The 17,272-nt window shown below is 41.3% G+C and overlaps 2 protein-coding genes across 2 annotated transcripts in view; both read right to left on the bottom strand.

Annotated features, from left to right (window-relative positions):
- LOC118762224 (trichohyalin-like) overlaps window positions 1-17,272 on the bottom strand; it is a 236,536-nt gene that overhangs the window by 204,964 nt on the left and 14,300 nt on the right. The window contains exon 2 of the mRNA XM_036500774.1: window positions 1,255-1,406. Within this exon, the coding sequence (XP_036356667.1) occupies window positions 1,255-1,303 (49 nt within the window). The 5' untranslated portion in view covers window positions 1,304-1,406. The remainder of the gene's footprint in view (window positions 1-1,254; window positions 1,407-17,272) is intronic.
- LOC115227282 (histone H1-II-like) lies at window positions 10,137-10,715 on the bottom strand. Its single transcript, XM_029798162.1, has one exon. The coding sequence runs from the start codon at window positions 10,713-10,715 to the stop codon at window positions 10,137-10,139; it is 579 nt and encodes a 192-aa protein (XP_029654022.1).

Here is a 17,272-nt window from a genome sequence, read left to right as displayed (position 1 = left end):
GCTTTGCACCTAGAGTAGAAAGTATATATATATATATATATACTTTCTACTCTAGGTGCAAAGCCCAAAATTTCAAGGGAGGGGGCCAGTTGATTACATTGGCCCCCAATATGCAACTGGTACTTAATTTATATATATATATAAATTTGCTGGCAAATTTTTCTGCTTTTAAAAAGGATTTTATCCTGTAGATATATACTGTTCAGTATTTACGCATTGAATATAATTTACCTTTCTACTTGTTATATATATATATATATATATAGATATATATATATATATATATATAAATACATACAGCTATTGTACTTGTTATAATAGCTATTGTCAATGTTTGTATCTGCTGCTGTTATTGTTCCTGATGTTAATGTTGTCATTGTTGTTTAATGTTGCTGATGCGGATGATGTGATGGGGATTGAAACTAGAAAGCATTTGCTCTTCTTTGCAAACAGCAATGGGGCTGATCATTTATTGATCTATGCATATAAGAGTCATATCCAATTAGAAATCAATATGTGTGTGTCATATCCAATCAAAAACCAATATACATGATATCCATTCATAGAAAAGGTATGTGTCATATCCAGTCAGAAATCAATGTATCTTGCCACAGGAGTGGCTGTGTGGTAAGTAGCTTGCTTACCAACCACATGGTTCCGGGTTCAGTCCCACTGCGTGGCATCTTGGGCAAGTGTCTTCTACTATAGCCCCGGGCCGACCAAAGCCTTGTGAGTGGATTTGGTAGACGGAAACTGAAAGAAGCCTGTCGTATATATGTATATATATATATATATATGTGCGTGTGTGTTTGTGTGTCTGTGTTTGTTCCCCTAGCATTGCTTGACAACCGATGCTGGTGTGTTTACGTCCCCGTCACTTAACGGTTTGGCAAAAGAGACCGATAGAATAAGTACTGGGCTTACAAAGAATAAGTCCCAGGGTCGAGTTGCTCGACTAAAGGCGGTGCTCCAGCATGGCCACAGTCAAATGACTGAAACAAGTAAAAGAGTAAAAGAGTAAAGAGTATACTAACAAACACTGAACAACATAAAACAAAGTTCAGTGGGAGTCCTAGAAAAACAAATCACATTTGTCAATAACAATCAGAGATTGAAGTCCATAAGAAGGACATTTTTATATTTCAAACTGGATCTTTCATTAGGGGCAAAATGAGAACAAGTATGACGATGATGAGATGTAAATATTTACTGCTGAACACATTCAAATGTTGTGAACAAGAAACAGATACTTACATTGAAACCCTTTTTTAATAAGGGTACTCCTTCTGAATAAAGAGTACATGGTGGACTGTTGAGTAGCTTAATGACTTAGTAACTTGATTATCTGAGTGCTAGACAGCTTGGTAAATTGACTGGTTAGTTTCAACTAATCAGGTAGAAAGTACCTAATTGAATGGAAAGGACAAAATTAGAAAATTATTAAATTTCATCAAAATAGCAATTTGATACATCTAGCACCACCGGGCCCAGGACATTTCAGGGATGATGGCAAACAAAGCTGATGCCAGGTCCTTCCATGGGAACTGGATTCAAAATGGTAAAATATTGCTGGTAATGACCTCGCTCGAATGTGCTGCTGGACAAATACATTACATAATAACAAAACCCCTTTCAAGAGTATTGAAATGTTTGAATGAGTTTTATATCATCATCATCATCATTGTTTAACGTCCGTTCTCCATGCTAGCATGGGTTGGACGGTTCGACCGGGGATCTGGGAAGCCAGAAGGCTGCACCAGGCTCCAGTCTAATCTGGCAATGTTTCTACAGCTGAATGCCCTTCCTAACGCCAACCACTCCATGAGTGTAGTGGGTGCTTTTTACGTGCCACCTGCACAGGTGCCAGGTGAGGCTGGCAACATATATATATATATACACATATATATAATGATTTTGTATTTTCAACAAGTATACAAAAGTTTAATAAATAAAGTATAAAAATATAAAATAGACCAAGTAGATCTATTCCACTACAGTAAGTCCCCCCCCACTTCATCTCTATCATAGCACATTTCCAATACTGAAAATTTTCCCAATTTTATTACAAAATATTTTTATATAAGGAGTCCAGTTAAATAATCCCTAAATAGACTATTGTAGGGCACTGCCCAAGGATTTATGACAGATGAACTGTAGACGGGAACTTCACTGCTGGCTAGCTAGGGAGCTGGTCAGTGGCAATGTTGACTTCTGATTAAACGGGCTTCCGACTAAGTAGGAGCTAACTGGCAGTTGTTACCCTCATGTATTCAACTGAATAAATCTTTCACTTACACATTACTAGAACTTGTGCTGGTGGCACGTGAAACATTCGAGCGAGGTCGTCGCCAGTGCCGCTGGACTGGCTCCTGTGCAGGTGGCACGTAAAAAGCACCATTTAGGCGTGGCCGTTGCCTGTACCACCAGACTGGCCCTCGTGTCGGTGGCACGTAAGAGCACCCACTACACTCACGGAGTGGTTGGTGTTAGGAAGGGCATCCAGCTGTAGAAACTCTGCCAGATCAAGATTGGAGCCTGGTGCAGCCATCTGGTTCGCCAGCCCTCAGTCAAATTCTCCAACCCATGCTAGCAAGGAAAGTTGACGTCAAATGATGATGATGATTCTGGGTCTCCGTTAAATTTTTGTGTATAGCTTAACAAAAGCTATGACTGGTGACCCCCACGGAAGAACAATAGCTTTTGCTTTGCATATTGAAGTAAACAGAAAATCAAAGAAACATGGCAAATGATCACACAACAGCACCAAAGCTACTACAATTCTGGTCAAAGAGGGCTGAGCTATGGTTCGCGTAGGTGGAAGTACAATTTAAGGTACACAAAATTATTTCAGACCTAACGAAATAGTCGTATGTAGTAGCGGCACTAGATGAAGACACATCAACGAGGGGGCTGGACATTTTAATCCAATCTACAGCAATGCACAAATACACCGCGTTAAAAGACAGGCTGGTAGATACATTCTGGTGGAGCAACTGGGAAGTGGCAGCCAAGATCCTGGAGGAAGAATTAGGTGATACCAAGCCTTCAGTTGATGGACAAGATGTTGGCATTAGTTCCCCCCAACAAGTCACCTTCCCTTTTGTTTCGAGAAATATTCCTCCACAAGTTCCCACCCTAGGTCAAGGCCTTCATAACTCAAACTGACATCAAGGACCTGTGGTGTTATGATCAAAGCCATAGAGTCAGTCTCGAGACATGGTAGAGTCAAGTAAGACGACCTATGCTTCTACCACACAAAGTTTGGGGAAAAGGCTACAAAGTGCAAACAACCATGCAGCTTCAAGACCCCTTGAAACTCCAGAGCTGACCGCCATTGAATAATATGGTGACCAGCAGACATGACCAACTGCTTCTCTATGTCCGCAAAAGTCAACGTGATCCCAGCGTCGGCAAGGGACTTCCATTGCGGAAAGTGGGGCCAACCTTTAACAGCTGCCAACGGCTCCACAATCGAGACGTACAGTCGCCACATCCTTTCTCTCAACATCGGCTCACAAAAATACATATGGGCATTCACCATCGCGGCAGACTTTCTTTAAGCACACTTAATGCTGGTTGATTTGCAGGGGAGATGACTCATCAACAGCAACACATAAGCATCCGTATCTCTGGCAACCGCCTCTCAGACCGAGAACAAATTCTCGAATCTCCTTGTGAGTTGTCCCAATCTCGGTACCCCGACATTCTTCAAACCTACAGCCCACCACAGAGTGACACACTACATCCCACCCCTAGTGTACAGCCGTGCACGTTGTCTATCAACAGACAAACTTGCTATTGCAATGACAGAGTTTGACAATATGGAAGCGTTGGGTGTAGTTCGCCGATCAAGCAGTCTCTGGTTGTCATCCCTGCATGTGGCACCGAAACCCAGCGAAGGTTGGTAGCCTTGTAGAGATTACAGCCGTCTCAACGCAGATATGACACACCGCTACCTATTTCGAACATACAGGACTTCTCTGCCTAGCTAGCCAGGTGCTTGGTTTTCTTGAAGGTCGACCTCATCCGAGGTTATTACCAAATACTAGTACAAGACGACGATGTACCGAAAACCGCTGTGATCAATCTGTTCAGAATGTATGAATTCCTACGTATACCCTTTGGCCTGGAAAACGTAGCACAATCCTTCCAACGTTTTATGGACACCATGTACTGTCTTGATTTTGTCTTTACATACTTAGATGTTATCTTTATTGCAAGCCAAAATGCGAAGCTACACAAGAAGCACCCAGTGACTCTTTGATAGACTGAAACAGTATGGTCTAGTAATCAACCCCGCCAAGTGAGTTTTTGGTGTTACCGAAATCGACTTCCTGGGACATCGAATCACAGATGCTGGTGCTACATCTCTGCCAGTAAAAATGAAAGCTATCTTATCCTTTCTAAGCCTCACCACAAGCAAAGTTCTACACCAATTTCTGGGCATGATAAACTTTTACCATCGCTTCATCCTTTCTGTAGCAAGAGTGGTGAGATCCCTATACAAGGCACTGTCAAAAGATGGTTCAAAAACAAGCCCTGACTGAAGCAACCATGCTGTCCTATACTCATATGTCAGCTCGCCGCCTTTCCACATATTAAATTCATCATCATCATCATCGTTTAACATCCGCTTTCCATGCTAGCATGGGTTGGATGAATGACTGAGGGCTGGCGAACCAGATGGCTGCACCAGGCTTTAATCTTGATCTGGCAGAGTTTCTACAGCTGGATGCCCTTCCTAACGCCAACCACTCCAAGAGTGTAGCGGGTGCTTTTAGGTGCCACTGGCACAGGGCCAGTCAGGTGGTACTGGCAATGATCTCACTCAAATCTTTTACACATGCTACCAGCACAGGTGCCAGTAAGGTGATGCTGGTAACGATCACACTCGAATGGTGTCTTTTACGTGCCGCCGGCACGGAGGCCAGTTGGCTGCTCTGGCAACGATCACACTCGGATGGTGCTCTAGGCACCCTACTAGCATGGGGTTCGAGTGCCAGTAAGGCGATGCTGGTAACGACCACGCTCGAATGGTGCCTTTCAAGTGCCACTGGCACTGAAGCCGGTTAGCCGCTCTGTCAATGATCACACTCGTATGGTGCTCCATGCACCCCGCTAGCACAGATGCCAGTCATCGAATTTTATTTTGATTTTGATTGAGAATATTTATGTATCATGATAATGAATTAACTTCGGACTTTGCTCCAGTGTCCTTGCAACGGTGTGAATTCTACTAAAGGAACCCAATGTCCATGAAGTGGTGTTAAACCAGATGGCGGATTGCGTCTATCACTTAAGAATGGATACAATTCTTATTTCTTTATTGCCCACAAGGGGCTAAACATAGAGGGGACTAAACAAGGACAGACATAGGTATTAAGTCGATTACATCGACCCCAGTGCGTAACTGGTACTTATTTAATCGACCCCGAAAGGATGAAAGGCAAAGTCAACCTTGACGGAATTTGAACTCAGAACGTAACGGCACAGATACAATTCTGGTGAATCATTTCCAGTCTCCGTTTATCCACTTTCGGTCACAAGGGTTCGGACAAAGGCATGTGCCTACGGTATCTTATGGGACAAGGCATAAGCCAAAGTTGGTGCGTAGTCGCATCCAGCACGGTGCTTTGTGATTGCAAACCAAACTTCTTAATTACAAGGCCATTATACCATTACAACAAACGTAGTAGTAGTAGTAGCGATGGCGACAGTAGTAGTAGTAGCAGCAGCAGCAGTGGTGGCGACAGTAGTAGTAGTAACGGTAGTAGTAGTAGTAGTAGTAGTAGTAGTGGTGGTGGTAGTGGTGGTGGTAGTAGTAGTAGTAGTAGTAACGATGGTGGTAGACGTTAACCCAATCTCATTTAAAAGTTCTTTATTTCGCCTTCCAAAGAAAGAATGGTGAGTGGTGCACGTGAAAGAAGGAGTCAATGATTGGCGGCGGAGAATGGTGAGTATTTAGGATTTGGTTCAACAAGAGGAAATTTAACATTTCAATGACAGAACCATAAATAGTGTTCAAAGAACAAAACACACACACACACACACACACACACACACACACACACATATATATATATATATATATACACACACACACCCAAACATATACCCGAACACATACATACACGTATGAGAATATAAATGTATAGACAGAAATAGAATTGCATGTGTGTAGGCACACACACACACAAACACACACACAAACACACACGCACAAACACACACACACACACACACACACAAACACACACGCACACACAAACACACACAACACACACACAAACACACACGCACAAACACACACACACACACACACACAAACACACACGCACACACAAACACACACAAACACACACACAAACACACGCACACACACACACGCGCGCGAGCTTGTGTATATATGTAATCAGGATTCTACATTCATTTTCTATGATGGTATGGATTGAGCAGACACATTTTTTAGATGTGTGTGTGTGTGTGTATGTGTGTGTGCGTGTATGTGTGCGTGCGTATGTGCGTGTCTGTGTGCGTGCGTATGTGCGTGTGTGTATGTGCGTGTGTGTATGTGTGTGTGTGTATGTGTGTGTGCGTGTGTGTGTGTGTGCGTGTGTGTGTGCGTACGTGCGTGTGTGTGTGCGTACGTGCGTGTGTGTGTGCGTACGTGCGTGTGTGTGTGCGTACGTGCGTGTGTGTGTGCGTACGTGCGTGTGTGTGTGCGTGTGTGTGCAATCCTGATAACAATAATAGCGTTTATGGCTGTAGAATCTAAGTATTTTTGCTTTTTTACAATGTCCGGTGTTAAATTTGAATAACAGTTTTTTTATGGCTTGACACACGAGTGTTTGTTTATTGCCTAATAATACACACTGCAACAACAATCAACAGTAACAACAATAACATTGGTTTACCAACAACAACAACTGCTACAGAATCATGTCCAACAACAACAACAAGGCTCTATTCTCTCACCCACTCTTTTTACACCAATCCCTTCGCGACCTTCCCACGTAGACAACTTCATGCAAACATAACATCACACTCATATCTTCCGGATATTCTCCAATACTGCAACGTAACTGTCAGGGATGATGGCAAACAAAGCTGATGCCAGATCCTTCCATGGGAACTGGATTCAAAACGGTACAATATTGTAATGGATGTTGTCCTGTTCCCAACAAACTTAACGTAACATCCACTAAATCCTGTCTCCCTTATGGTGGAGGTAAAGAATACGTTGACCACCCGTTTTCGGCGTAGCCCTAAACCTAAAACTGACCGCCGAAAACGGGTGGTGGGTGTATCCTTTACCTTCGTCCTCCCCTATTACAAGCAAATTCAAGAACATTAAGTAAACCAACCATCACATTCAATAACAGGACATTCTTTCGATACGAGTCCCATCTACGTCATGTGTATTTGTTTACATTTGAAGAAGAAGAAGATTGTCACTTTCCGTAAAGTTTTTATTTTTTTATATTTGTGGGGTTAGGGTTAGGGCTGGGGGGAAGGGTATCTTTTTTCTTCAGAAATGTAAATAAACCCACGTGGGTTTCTAGTTGACATTTATGTTACTAGTGCCGAATGATCGCCAATAACAGAAATATACAAGGCGCAGAAAATTTAGAACAAAAGTGAATGTCCTTAAGATTCGCCCGCTTTTCCCTAGTAATAAGCAAAACCCGCGAAGATCAACCGAAGAACACGCACCCTACCTATTGTCAAGCCATCCACGACTATCGCAAAGGTTGAGAGACTCACCAGAGAGCAACACATGATTCTTGGTACCTGCACAACTGTGTTATAAAGAATCACTTGTTTCTAATGCACTTCTGTATGTAAGCACCATAAACTCAGTTCAGTTTTCTCCCCTCTCGCCATACAAATCAATGGCAGGGCCTTGAGTAATTTTGGATGAACTTACGTTTCAATTTTCATTCAAAGCCAATTCATTCCTGTCCCTTGGGTAAGTCATTCATGACCGTAGAATTTAAACACTATGAAAGTCGATCCTTATGTTCTAAGTCTCTGCTGTGGTTATCTGAATGTGTGGGTGTGTGTAAAACCTTTCCTATTATATCATAATAGGAAATATCTTTATATATAAAAGAGAGGTTGTGTGTTGTCTCTCTCCTACGATTTAGATTCCTAACTACTCCCACATTTTGCGGTGCAGTTTAACCAAAACCGGGTATCTTATAGTCGTGATTCATATCGAGCCCTTCTGGGTATTAGCGCGCGTCTACGATGAGTCTACGATTTAAAAAAAAATTTACCATAACTTTTTTCCATTTTAATGCATATTTTTCGCTATTATATAAGGGAAGTAACTCTCTAAAATGTCTACGATGAGTCAACGATTTAAAAAAAAATTTACCATCATTTTTTTTCCATTTTTAATGCATTTTTTTTGCTATTTTTTTGCTATAAATCTCTAAAAATGCTTATATATAGTTATTTCCCTTACAAACCCGAGAAACGCCGGGCGATACTGCTACTTATATCATAAAATGTTTGCGACTGTTGTTCCTGTTCCTATGTCAAGCTGCTTAGCCTAATCCATAATAACCTTACACCCAAACCACGGCGACGGTGAAGACCGACTCACCCATGCGACAATGAAGACCTAACGCAACAAGCTGTCCTACGAGGGTTGCTGCATTGGAGGACGATGCACCAGCTTTATCAACAGTGCAAAAGGGGGCAGCTAAATTTAGGAAGGGAAAGGAAAGTTTTGAAAATGATCCAAGGTCTGAACGTTCTGCAGCTGCTGTCACCGAAGAAAACATTGGTCATGTTCACCACATGGTGAGGGAGTTGAGAATATTCTGCTCAATGAACTTGACATGACGAAGGTTTCTTATTTCTTTATTACCCACAAGGGGCTAAACATAGAGGAGACAAACAAGGACAGACAAAGGGATTAAATCGATTATATCGACCCCAGTGCATAACTGGTACTTAATTTATCGACCCCAAAAGGATGAAAGGCAAAGTTGACCTCGGCAGAATTTGAACGCAGAACGTAATGGCGGACAAAATACCTATTTCTTTACTACCCACAAGGGGCTAAACACAGAGGGGACAAACAAGGACAGACAAACGGATTAAGTCGATTATATCGACCCCAGTGTGAAACTGGTACTTAATTTATCGACCACGAAAGGATGAAAGGCAAAGTTGACCTCGGCGGAATTTGAACTCAGAATGTAACGGCAGACGAAATACCACCAAGCATTTCATCCGGCGTGCTAACGTTTCTGCCTCGGTGAATGTCATGTCTTCTGACCCCCAATCAAAAGCGCACGAGGCTATTCACATCACGGGGAAATCTGACAGTTTGAGGCAGATCCAGCTAGTTTCCTTGAACATTTCCTAACCTAATGATGGATGTTGACTTCATCACTTTTAGCCAGAGACAAAGAGACAATCCATGCAGAGGCTTGGTTTCAATGGCTGCTGTGCGTTGACTGTAGTCTTGAACTGGTTGATCACTCTCCGAGATAGCCTAAGGTGTGGGTCTTCCTTAGTTTCCCGGCATTTGACTAGTGTTCTCTTGACTGTCTACACCTGTCTTTCTATGAATCCATGACCTGTGGAGATGAGGTTATAATATTGAACCCATATTCATTGGTTAGCTTTTTGTATTCCTAAGACATGAAGTGGGGTCCATTGTCACATATGATCTGCTCTGGTATTCCTTCCTCTGCAAGAAGTCCTAGAGCCACTGCAGTTATTGTTTTGGCTCTCAGGTCTTTCACTTTTCTCGCAAATGGGAATTTAGAGTAGTAGTAGACAGACCATAATCAAGTACCATTCTTGGTTTTCTGTGAACAGATCTACTCCAATAGTTTGCCATGGCCTTCTTGGGATGTCACTGGGTATCATTTCCTCCTTTTGTTGCGAGTTTCTTTACTTTTGACAGATGTGGTATGTAGAAACTGTAGGGTTATACGACCGTACGTAAGGAGTTGGTGACAAATGTCTCCTTTAGAACGCCACAGTCACTCTCTAGCATAATATGAAGCCAAAGATGGTTGTAATCTCAAACGAGATCATTCTTATTGTGTCTCTCAAACAGTGAGGATATCAATATCGCTACAAAACCATCTTTTCTATGTCTTTGTACATGCCTACCCAAAATACAGCTGACTTGGCTCGGAGTTTGCATTTTTCCATTTGCAGATATCCTTGGTGGATCTCACCAAGAATCTCTCTTTGCATTGATTTGGGTGATTTTGCGCTGGCTGGGCCTGCGCAGCAGGTTGCGTCTGCTTTGCAGCCTCTGCTGATTTCAGTGTCTTGGCAGCTAGTAGGGCTTGTTTTGGGGGTTGAGTTTGTTTTTGAGCCTGACCCTGCTTAGGAGTTTGACTCTGTTTAGCAAGCTGACCCTTTGGTGCCTGACCTTCTTTAGGCTGGGACTGTTTTGCTGCTGGTTTAGCAGTTTGCTGTGGTTGTTTAGTAGCTTTAATAGGCTGTGCTGGCTTTGCCTGCTTTACAGAATTTCCAGCTACCTTACCTAGCCGAACTCCTTTGCCAACAACCTTCGATGGTTTGGTCGCTTTAGCTGGTTGAGCCTGCTTAGAGGGTTTGGCTGCTCCCTTGGCAGAAACTTTTGGAGTTTCCTTAACAGACTTAGCTTTTTTGGTTGCTATTGCTGCAACTTCTTGTATAGGTTTAGGTCTCTTAGTTGGCTGGGCTGGTTTTGTCATACCTTTAGCAGCTTTAGTATGCTGCTTTCACTCCATTGCTGATTGCCACAATGTTGAGCTTTTGACAGGTATTAAGTCCGAGAATTGTGGGCCCTTCTGCTCTTGTGATATAAAAAGAACATTTGATTTTTTTTCCTTTTGTGTGTCCTTGTAATGATTGTTTTGCCCAGTTGTGGAATCCTGGTTCCTCCGTATGCAGTTAGGATTACATCACTTGATGTGGGGATTCCTTCTGATATATATACACATACATACTTATCCTAGTATATTTTAAAAGTTGAATGAAATTTAACATTATATATATATATATGTTAAATTTCATTCAACTTTTAAAATATACTCGGATAAGTATGTATATATATATATTAGGCATCCCCCTTGTTATGGCTGTCTCAGATTACGGGATTTTGCACTCACGAAAATTGTAAAGGATGACCATTAATTTCAGGAGATGGTCTGGAAGTTTACTCTTATGGAAAAGCGAATCGTGTAGTTTTAAAAATTGTTAATTTAAAACTAATCTTTTTACTTAGCTCAAAGGTCACATGTGTTTTAGTTAAGATCAAAGTATATAGTTAACGACTTGAAAAACTATTATCACTTTACATGCACACACATCATTCTTAGATAATGTGTGTGTGTGTGTGTGTGTGTGTGTGTGTGTGTGTGTGTGTGTATGTGAGTGTGTATGTATATATATATATATATATATATATATATATATATATATATATATATATCAGTCGCCATGATAGATCGGTAGCCACTACACAAATTTTTCTTCTCTCCTTGTTTTTTTCTGTGTCCCTTTCTATAGAAGAGCGTAGGCTCGGAACGTAAAAGACTTTTTCTATTCCTGAGCATTATACTAATACATCTGTTTGTTTTCTACACCACCTGTCTTCGTCTTTTGTTTTTTATCTTTGGTCAATAAAGATTGACTTGAGACTAAACAGCCACAACAATACAATTGGTAAAAACAAAATGACCACCACACGACCAACAATACCCACCCACCATCACGAACATTGAACATCTAAGCAACACACATCATCACCGCGGTCAGCCCACCAACTTTTGAATCCAACTGGCTACAACAGATATCAGCATGTACAACAACACGTGTTTGCGTGTCTGTGTGTATGTCTTAAGTCAGAAGTACAAGGGGCGAAAAGCCTATAAAATTTGGTGACCCTTCAGCTATCATTACTGCACCAATACGGTAATTTCACGCTCTCACAAATCAGACCTAGCCTGATCCAATTCTTTTTTTATTTTTTACTTCATATTTGTTGTAGATAATTAATCGCTGCGGCTCTTGGATTTGCCCCCAGCTTAAAATGTCTGGAAAGAATCTATCAAGTAGACCTGAAGACAATGGCGCAAAAAGGGACCATAAAGGGGTTACACTGGATATTTAACTTGATATTCAGATTTGAAGCGGAAGTAAAATTAAGTTGTCTCGCTAAAGCGTTAAAACTGGCAAAGTCTACGGTAGGAACAATATGTGACAAGAAGAGATAAAATTATGCCAAGTGCTAAAGAAGCTACTTCGTTAACTGTCCGGACCTTATTTTTCCATAGCTAAAATGTAATTCTTAAGGTGGAATGACTCTTTAGTGTAGGGATCGAGGATCAGCATCGGTGTAATGTGCTGATAAACACGACAGTCATTAAAAAAAAAAGAGCCAAAAGTTTATTCGACGATTTGCTAAAAAAGAAAAAGGAAGATGAAACTTCTAATGGCTAGTAAAGTTTGGTTTGAAAGGTTTAAGAAGCGTGTAGCGTATCTGATATCCTCACTCTTTGAGAGACACAATAAGAATGATCTCGTTTGAGATTACAACCATCTTTGGCTAGTTTGACCCTGTTGTGTCCACTGATCTGATTGGTTGGTTTTAGACACTGGCGCGAAATCAGTAGAGAGACAAACCATGCTAGATGCCAACCAATCGGATCAGTGGACATAAACAGGGTCAAACTAGCCAAAGATGGTTGTAATCTCAAACGAGATCATTCTTATTGTGTCTCTCAAAGAGTGAGGATATCAGATACGCTACAAGCGCATGAATTTGCGCAACATAAAAAGGACAAGTGAAACTGCGAGCGCGGATACAGAGGTTGCTATTAATTATCCTGAAGAGTTGAACAAAAATATTGCTGAAGGGGGCTACACACCAGAGCAAGTATAGACAGTTGATGAAACTGCTCCTTTCTGACTAACTTGAACCCGACTATTTCCCTGCACCTCTTTTACAGATACCTAAAGCCAGGGAGACTAAACAAGAAGATTCCTTTTTAAAAATAGGGATTAACACTCTGGATTGCCATTGCTTTAAAGTTTTGCCAGGGGACCTAGCCACTTGGCATACACGAGTCAACCAGAGCATACCTTCTCTATTGAAGGCTTTCAAGATCCCAGCATCCTTGTCACCTTTGAACACTTTAATCGCCTCTATGACTTAGCCTCAGAGAGGTTAGTCTTCGTCTCTAGGTGCCCCACGTGTCCACCAGATTATATTGTGACTAGATTCAGACCAACAAAGTATTCCATCCACCTCCCGTGGATGCTCTTTTTTGTAGAGAGAAGATCCTCGGTCGAGTCCTTAATAGAAAGTGTAAAAGTGGGGTTCTTGTTACGTAGTCGGCAGATGGTCTGCTAGAATACTTTACTGGCCAATATAAAGTCAGAGTCCAGCTTAAATCCCAAATATTATTTGCAAGTCCTTTTATCACCTGCGCCACGCCGAGCCGTTTTCGCCCGCAGCATTGTAAAGCCGAAAAAGAAACTGCCGAACAAAGCAATCTCCACTCCGTATCAACATCCGCAGTTTGTTCAGGAAGGTCTCTAAGTTTGAATGCAATAGTGTCGCATACGTGTATCTGATCTCACAGAACAGGATTGCAGAAGCTCAAAGTCCAGAACCAACCCCTCGCCTTCAATCCCAGTGGACCACCAATGACCGACCTGCGGCAGAGCCTTCCAAACACGCATCAGACTGATTGGCCACAGCCGGACACACCGTGCCCTATCTTATCTCATGCGATGCTCTTGGTCATTGTCGACAACGACGGACGAACTAACATCTGATCCCATCAACTACCAGGGCTTCTCACTTTATTCTCTAGATCACGCTGTACTTTTCAGTTATATGAGTTCGCCCTGTTGTAGATAGTCTCACATTGCCGACAAGTTGATGATAGCTCAGCCCCACACTTTACACGAACGTCCAGTACAGAATCAAAAGCAGTCTGAGACGATGACAAAATCTATCAGCGACTGCAGTCCCAGAGTATCCCTATGTCAAGTATACTTATAGATATCTGTGTAGGAAGAAAGTGTTTATTATATAAAGCCCATTTCCAGCAGTGAAATCTAATAAGGCTTTGCATTAACGTTGAGTTTGGGGTCACCATTCTTGCCAGTCACTCCTGTCTATGTCCGATGATCAGTGCCAACACATGCATTAAAATTTTCTTGAAGGACAAATGATTCCATTTAAAGCTGCAGTGACTAAGCAAGGATTTGGATTTGGTGTCGCTGTTTGGCGCATTTACTGGCAACAGCCACAGCGGTCCTTCAGCTTAAGCTTCAGACATATCCCACCTAGTGGGATCCATTCCATAACACAATCCAAAAGTTGGGCCTTGCGAGTATTTCCACTCCCGCCTGCGCAGACATAGTTGGCACCACACGTGGGTCGGGGAGATTCCACCACCCATCCAAATTTGCGAAACCTTATAGAAGGGACACCTAATGATATCTAACCTGTAGTATTGGCTTTCTCCATTAGTCTCTGTTCTTTAATCGTGAGAGTTATAACATTCCACTTCCCAACTATCAACTTCTACATCAGTCCAGAGCTCTGAGATACAAGTAGAGGTCGTACAGCCCTCTTGAATTTTGAAACGAATCACCTTTCATGGGACCCAAAAGCAGTTTTGTTTTGCTATGTCAAACTTGTCTCGAAAGCCCTGCCTGTAATAAACAGCAAAATATTGTCTACGAAGCAAGAAAAAAAACTGACAGAAGAAATTAGAATTTTTTTTTTTTTTAAGTTTGCATTTTCCCACAAAGTTAGGGATAAATGGTTCGGGTCGCAACAGTACATTTTGTTTTATTACTCTCTTAAATTGTGGTTTACAAAAGCATAAAGTTAATGTTATTTATTAGTCAGAACAAGTGTTAGCAGAAATGTTGGAGCACCAAACAAAAGCCCTGATATATTTTGTTAAGTCTGAAAAGATTGCTGAGATTAAACGACCGTCATCTTTCGAAGCCGATAAAAATCAGTACCAGTCAAGGTACTGGAATGATGTAGTCGACTATACCAATGCACCAAATTTGAGATATATCAATGCTACAAATTAGTATTATATTAATAGTATAAATTAATTTATAATCTACTAGCAGTATCGCCCGGCGTTGCTCGGGTTTGTAAGGGAAATAACTATATAAGCATTTTTAGAAAGTTATAGCCAAAAACTAGCAAAAAAATGCATTAAAAATGGAAAAAAATTATATTAAATTTTTTTTTAATCGTTGACTCATCGTAGACATTTTTAGAGAGTTACTTCCCTTTTATAATAGCGAAAAAATACATTAAAATGGAAAAAAATTATGGCAATTTTTTTTTTAATCGTAGACTCATCGTAGACGCGCGCTAATACCCAGAAGGGCTCGATATGAATCACGACTATAATATACCCGCTTTTGGTTAAACTGCACCGCAAAATGTGGGAGTAGTTAGGAATCTAAATCGTAGGAGACAGACACACAACTTCTCTATTATATATATAAAGATTAGTCTTTGAGTTCGATATTCTGCTATACATAGAATCAAGACGAGATGTTACGATATTAGACATTAGTGGGAGAAATAGCCATCGGTGAATTTTGAGGTACATCCTTGCTAACTGGTTCGATAATATTTTTAGCTCTCCCGTTAATCTTTAGGGTTTAATATTTTGTAATATTGGGCTTTGTGCCTAGAGTAGAAAAGAATATTTCGTAATACTTCACATTGTTATTTCTTCGTATGTATAGGAAGTACAAGTTTGTAACATGATATATCCGGCATTGAACAGTAGATATACAAGTAATTCCATGTCATTAGGAGCTGCTTGTTGCTAAAGCAAGACACATAACAGCAACAACAACAATAATTTTTAAAAATGTTCTCAGCACAGCTTTGCTGAAAAGGACTTAATCTGTCAAGTGTCATGAGAGGTAAAAACTTGTATGACTTGTGAAGCCACTTCAAAGACACGAGGTCCGCACAACCTAAAGATCTGCGTCGTCTGGTAACCTTTTAATAAATCTTTCAAATTAAATGACTTGGCTATTAAAACAAAATGGCGAGAGGCGCTATATAGAGGTCAACAATAAAAATAACACGAAACGATTGGAAAGATTTATGAGAAGAAACGCACATCTTTTCATCTCATTTAGAATGTTCCAATTGTAATTGGTTTCCTGCGAAATCAAAACAAGTTACCAAGGGGGTTGAGCTTGGTCGCTATAAAGACGTGATTTTCATCGTTTATGAATGCAAGAACACACTTGTTCAGTTATTGTTTGATCTTTGACTGTTATGCCAGTTATTTCCGATCTCACTCACTCTGGTCGGAAAGTGGTCGGAGGTTTCTGAGAAACAACCCGGATTATCCATTAGAGATACTCTTTTACTCTCTTTTACTTGTTTCAGTCATTTGACTGCGGTCATGCTGGAGCACCGCCTTTAATCGAGGAACTCGACCCCGGGACTTATTCTTTTGTAAGCCCAGTACTTATTCTATCGGTCTCTTTTGCCGAACCACTAAGTAACGGGGACATAAACACACCAGCATCGGTTGTCAAGCAATGCTAGGGGGACAAACACAGACACACAAACACACACACACGCATATATATATATATACATATATACGACGGGCTTCTTTCAGTTTCCGTCTACCAAATCCACTCACAAGGCTTTGGTCGGCCCGAGGCTATAGTAGAAGATACTTGCCCAAGGTGCCACGCTGTGGGACTGAACCCGGAACCATGTGGTTGATAGACAAGCTACTTACCACACAGCCACTCCTGCGCCTAATATATACATTTGTAACCAAAAGTTTGGAACATTTTTGTTTTAAATAAAAATTTGTAGCGATATTTGATATCCTCACTGTTTGAGAGACACAATATGAATGATCTCGTTTGAGATTACAACTATCTTTGGTTAGTTTGACCCTGTTGTGTCCACTGCTCTGATTGGTTGGCATCTGGCAAGCTGGTCGTCTGTCGCTGGAACATGACTAAGTAGCTCAGTGGTCAGTGACTAGACCTTAAAAGGTCTGGAGTCGAAAGACCGAGAATAATGAAAGCTGGCTTATTTATAGCCCGTGGTAGGCTCGAATGAAGCAGGCCTTATCCGAAGGCCGTAATTGGTTGGCTTTACACTCTGGCGCAAAATAAGTCGAGAGACAAACCGCGCCAGATGCTAACCAGCTCTGTTTACGAGTGACCCCTCAGTTTATGGCCACAGGGTATCTTTTTTCTCATAAATAGCAGT

Source organism: Octopus sinensis, linkage group LG2 (assembly GCF_006345805.1).
Source record: "Octopus sinensis linkage group LG2, ASM634580v1, whole genome shotgun sequence".
NCBI lineage: Eukaryota > Metazoa > Mollusca > Cephalopoda > Octopoda > Octopodidae > Octopus > Octopus sinensis.
The sequence above is the reverse complement of the archived record's forward strand: the minus strand, read 5'-3'. Positions and strand labels throughout refer to the sequence as shown.

Excerpts from the sequence above, each read along its gene's own strand:
- LOC115227282 (XM_029798162.1), bottom strand. The coding sequence starts at position 10,715 with ATGACAAAACCAGCCCAGCCAACTAAGAGACCTAAACCTATACAAGAA.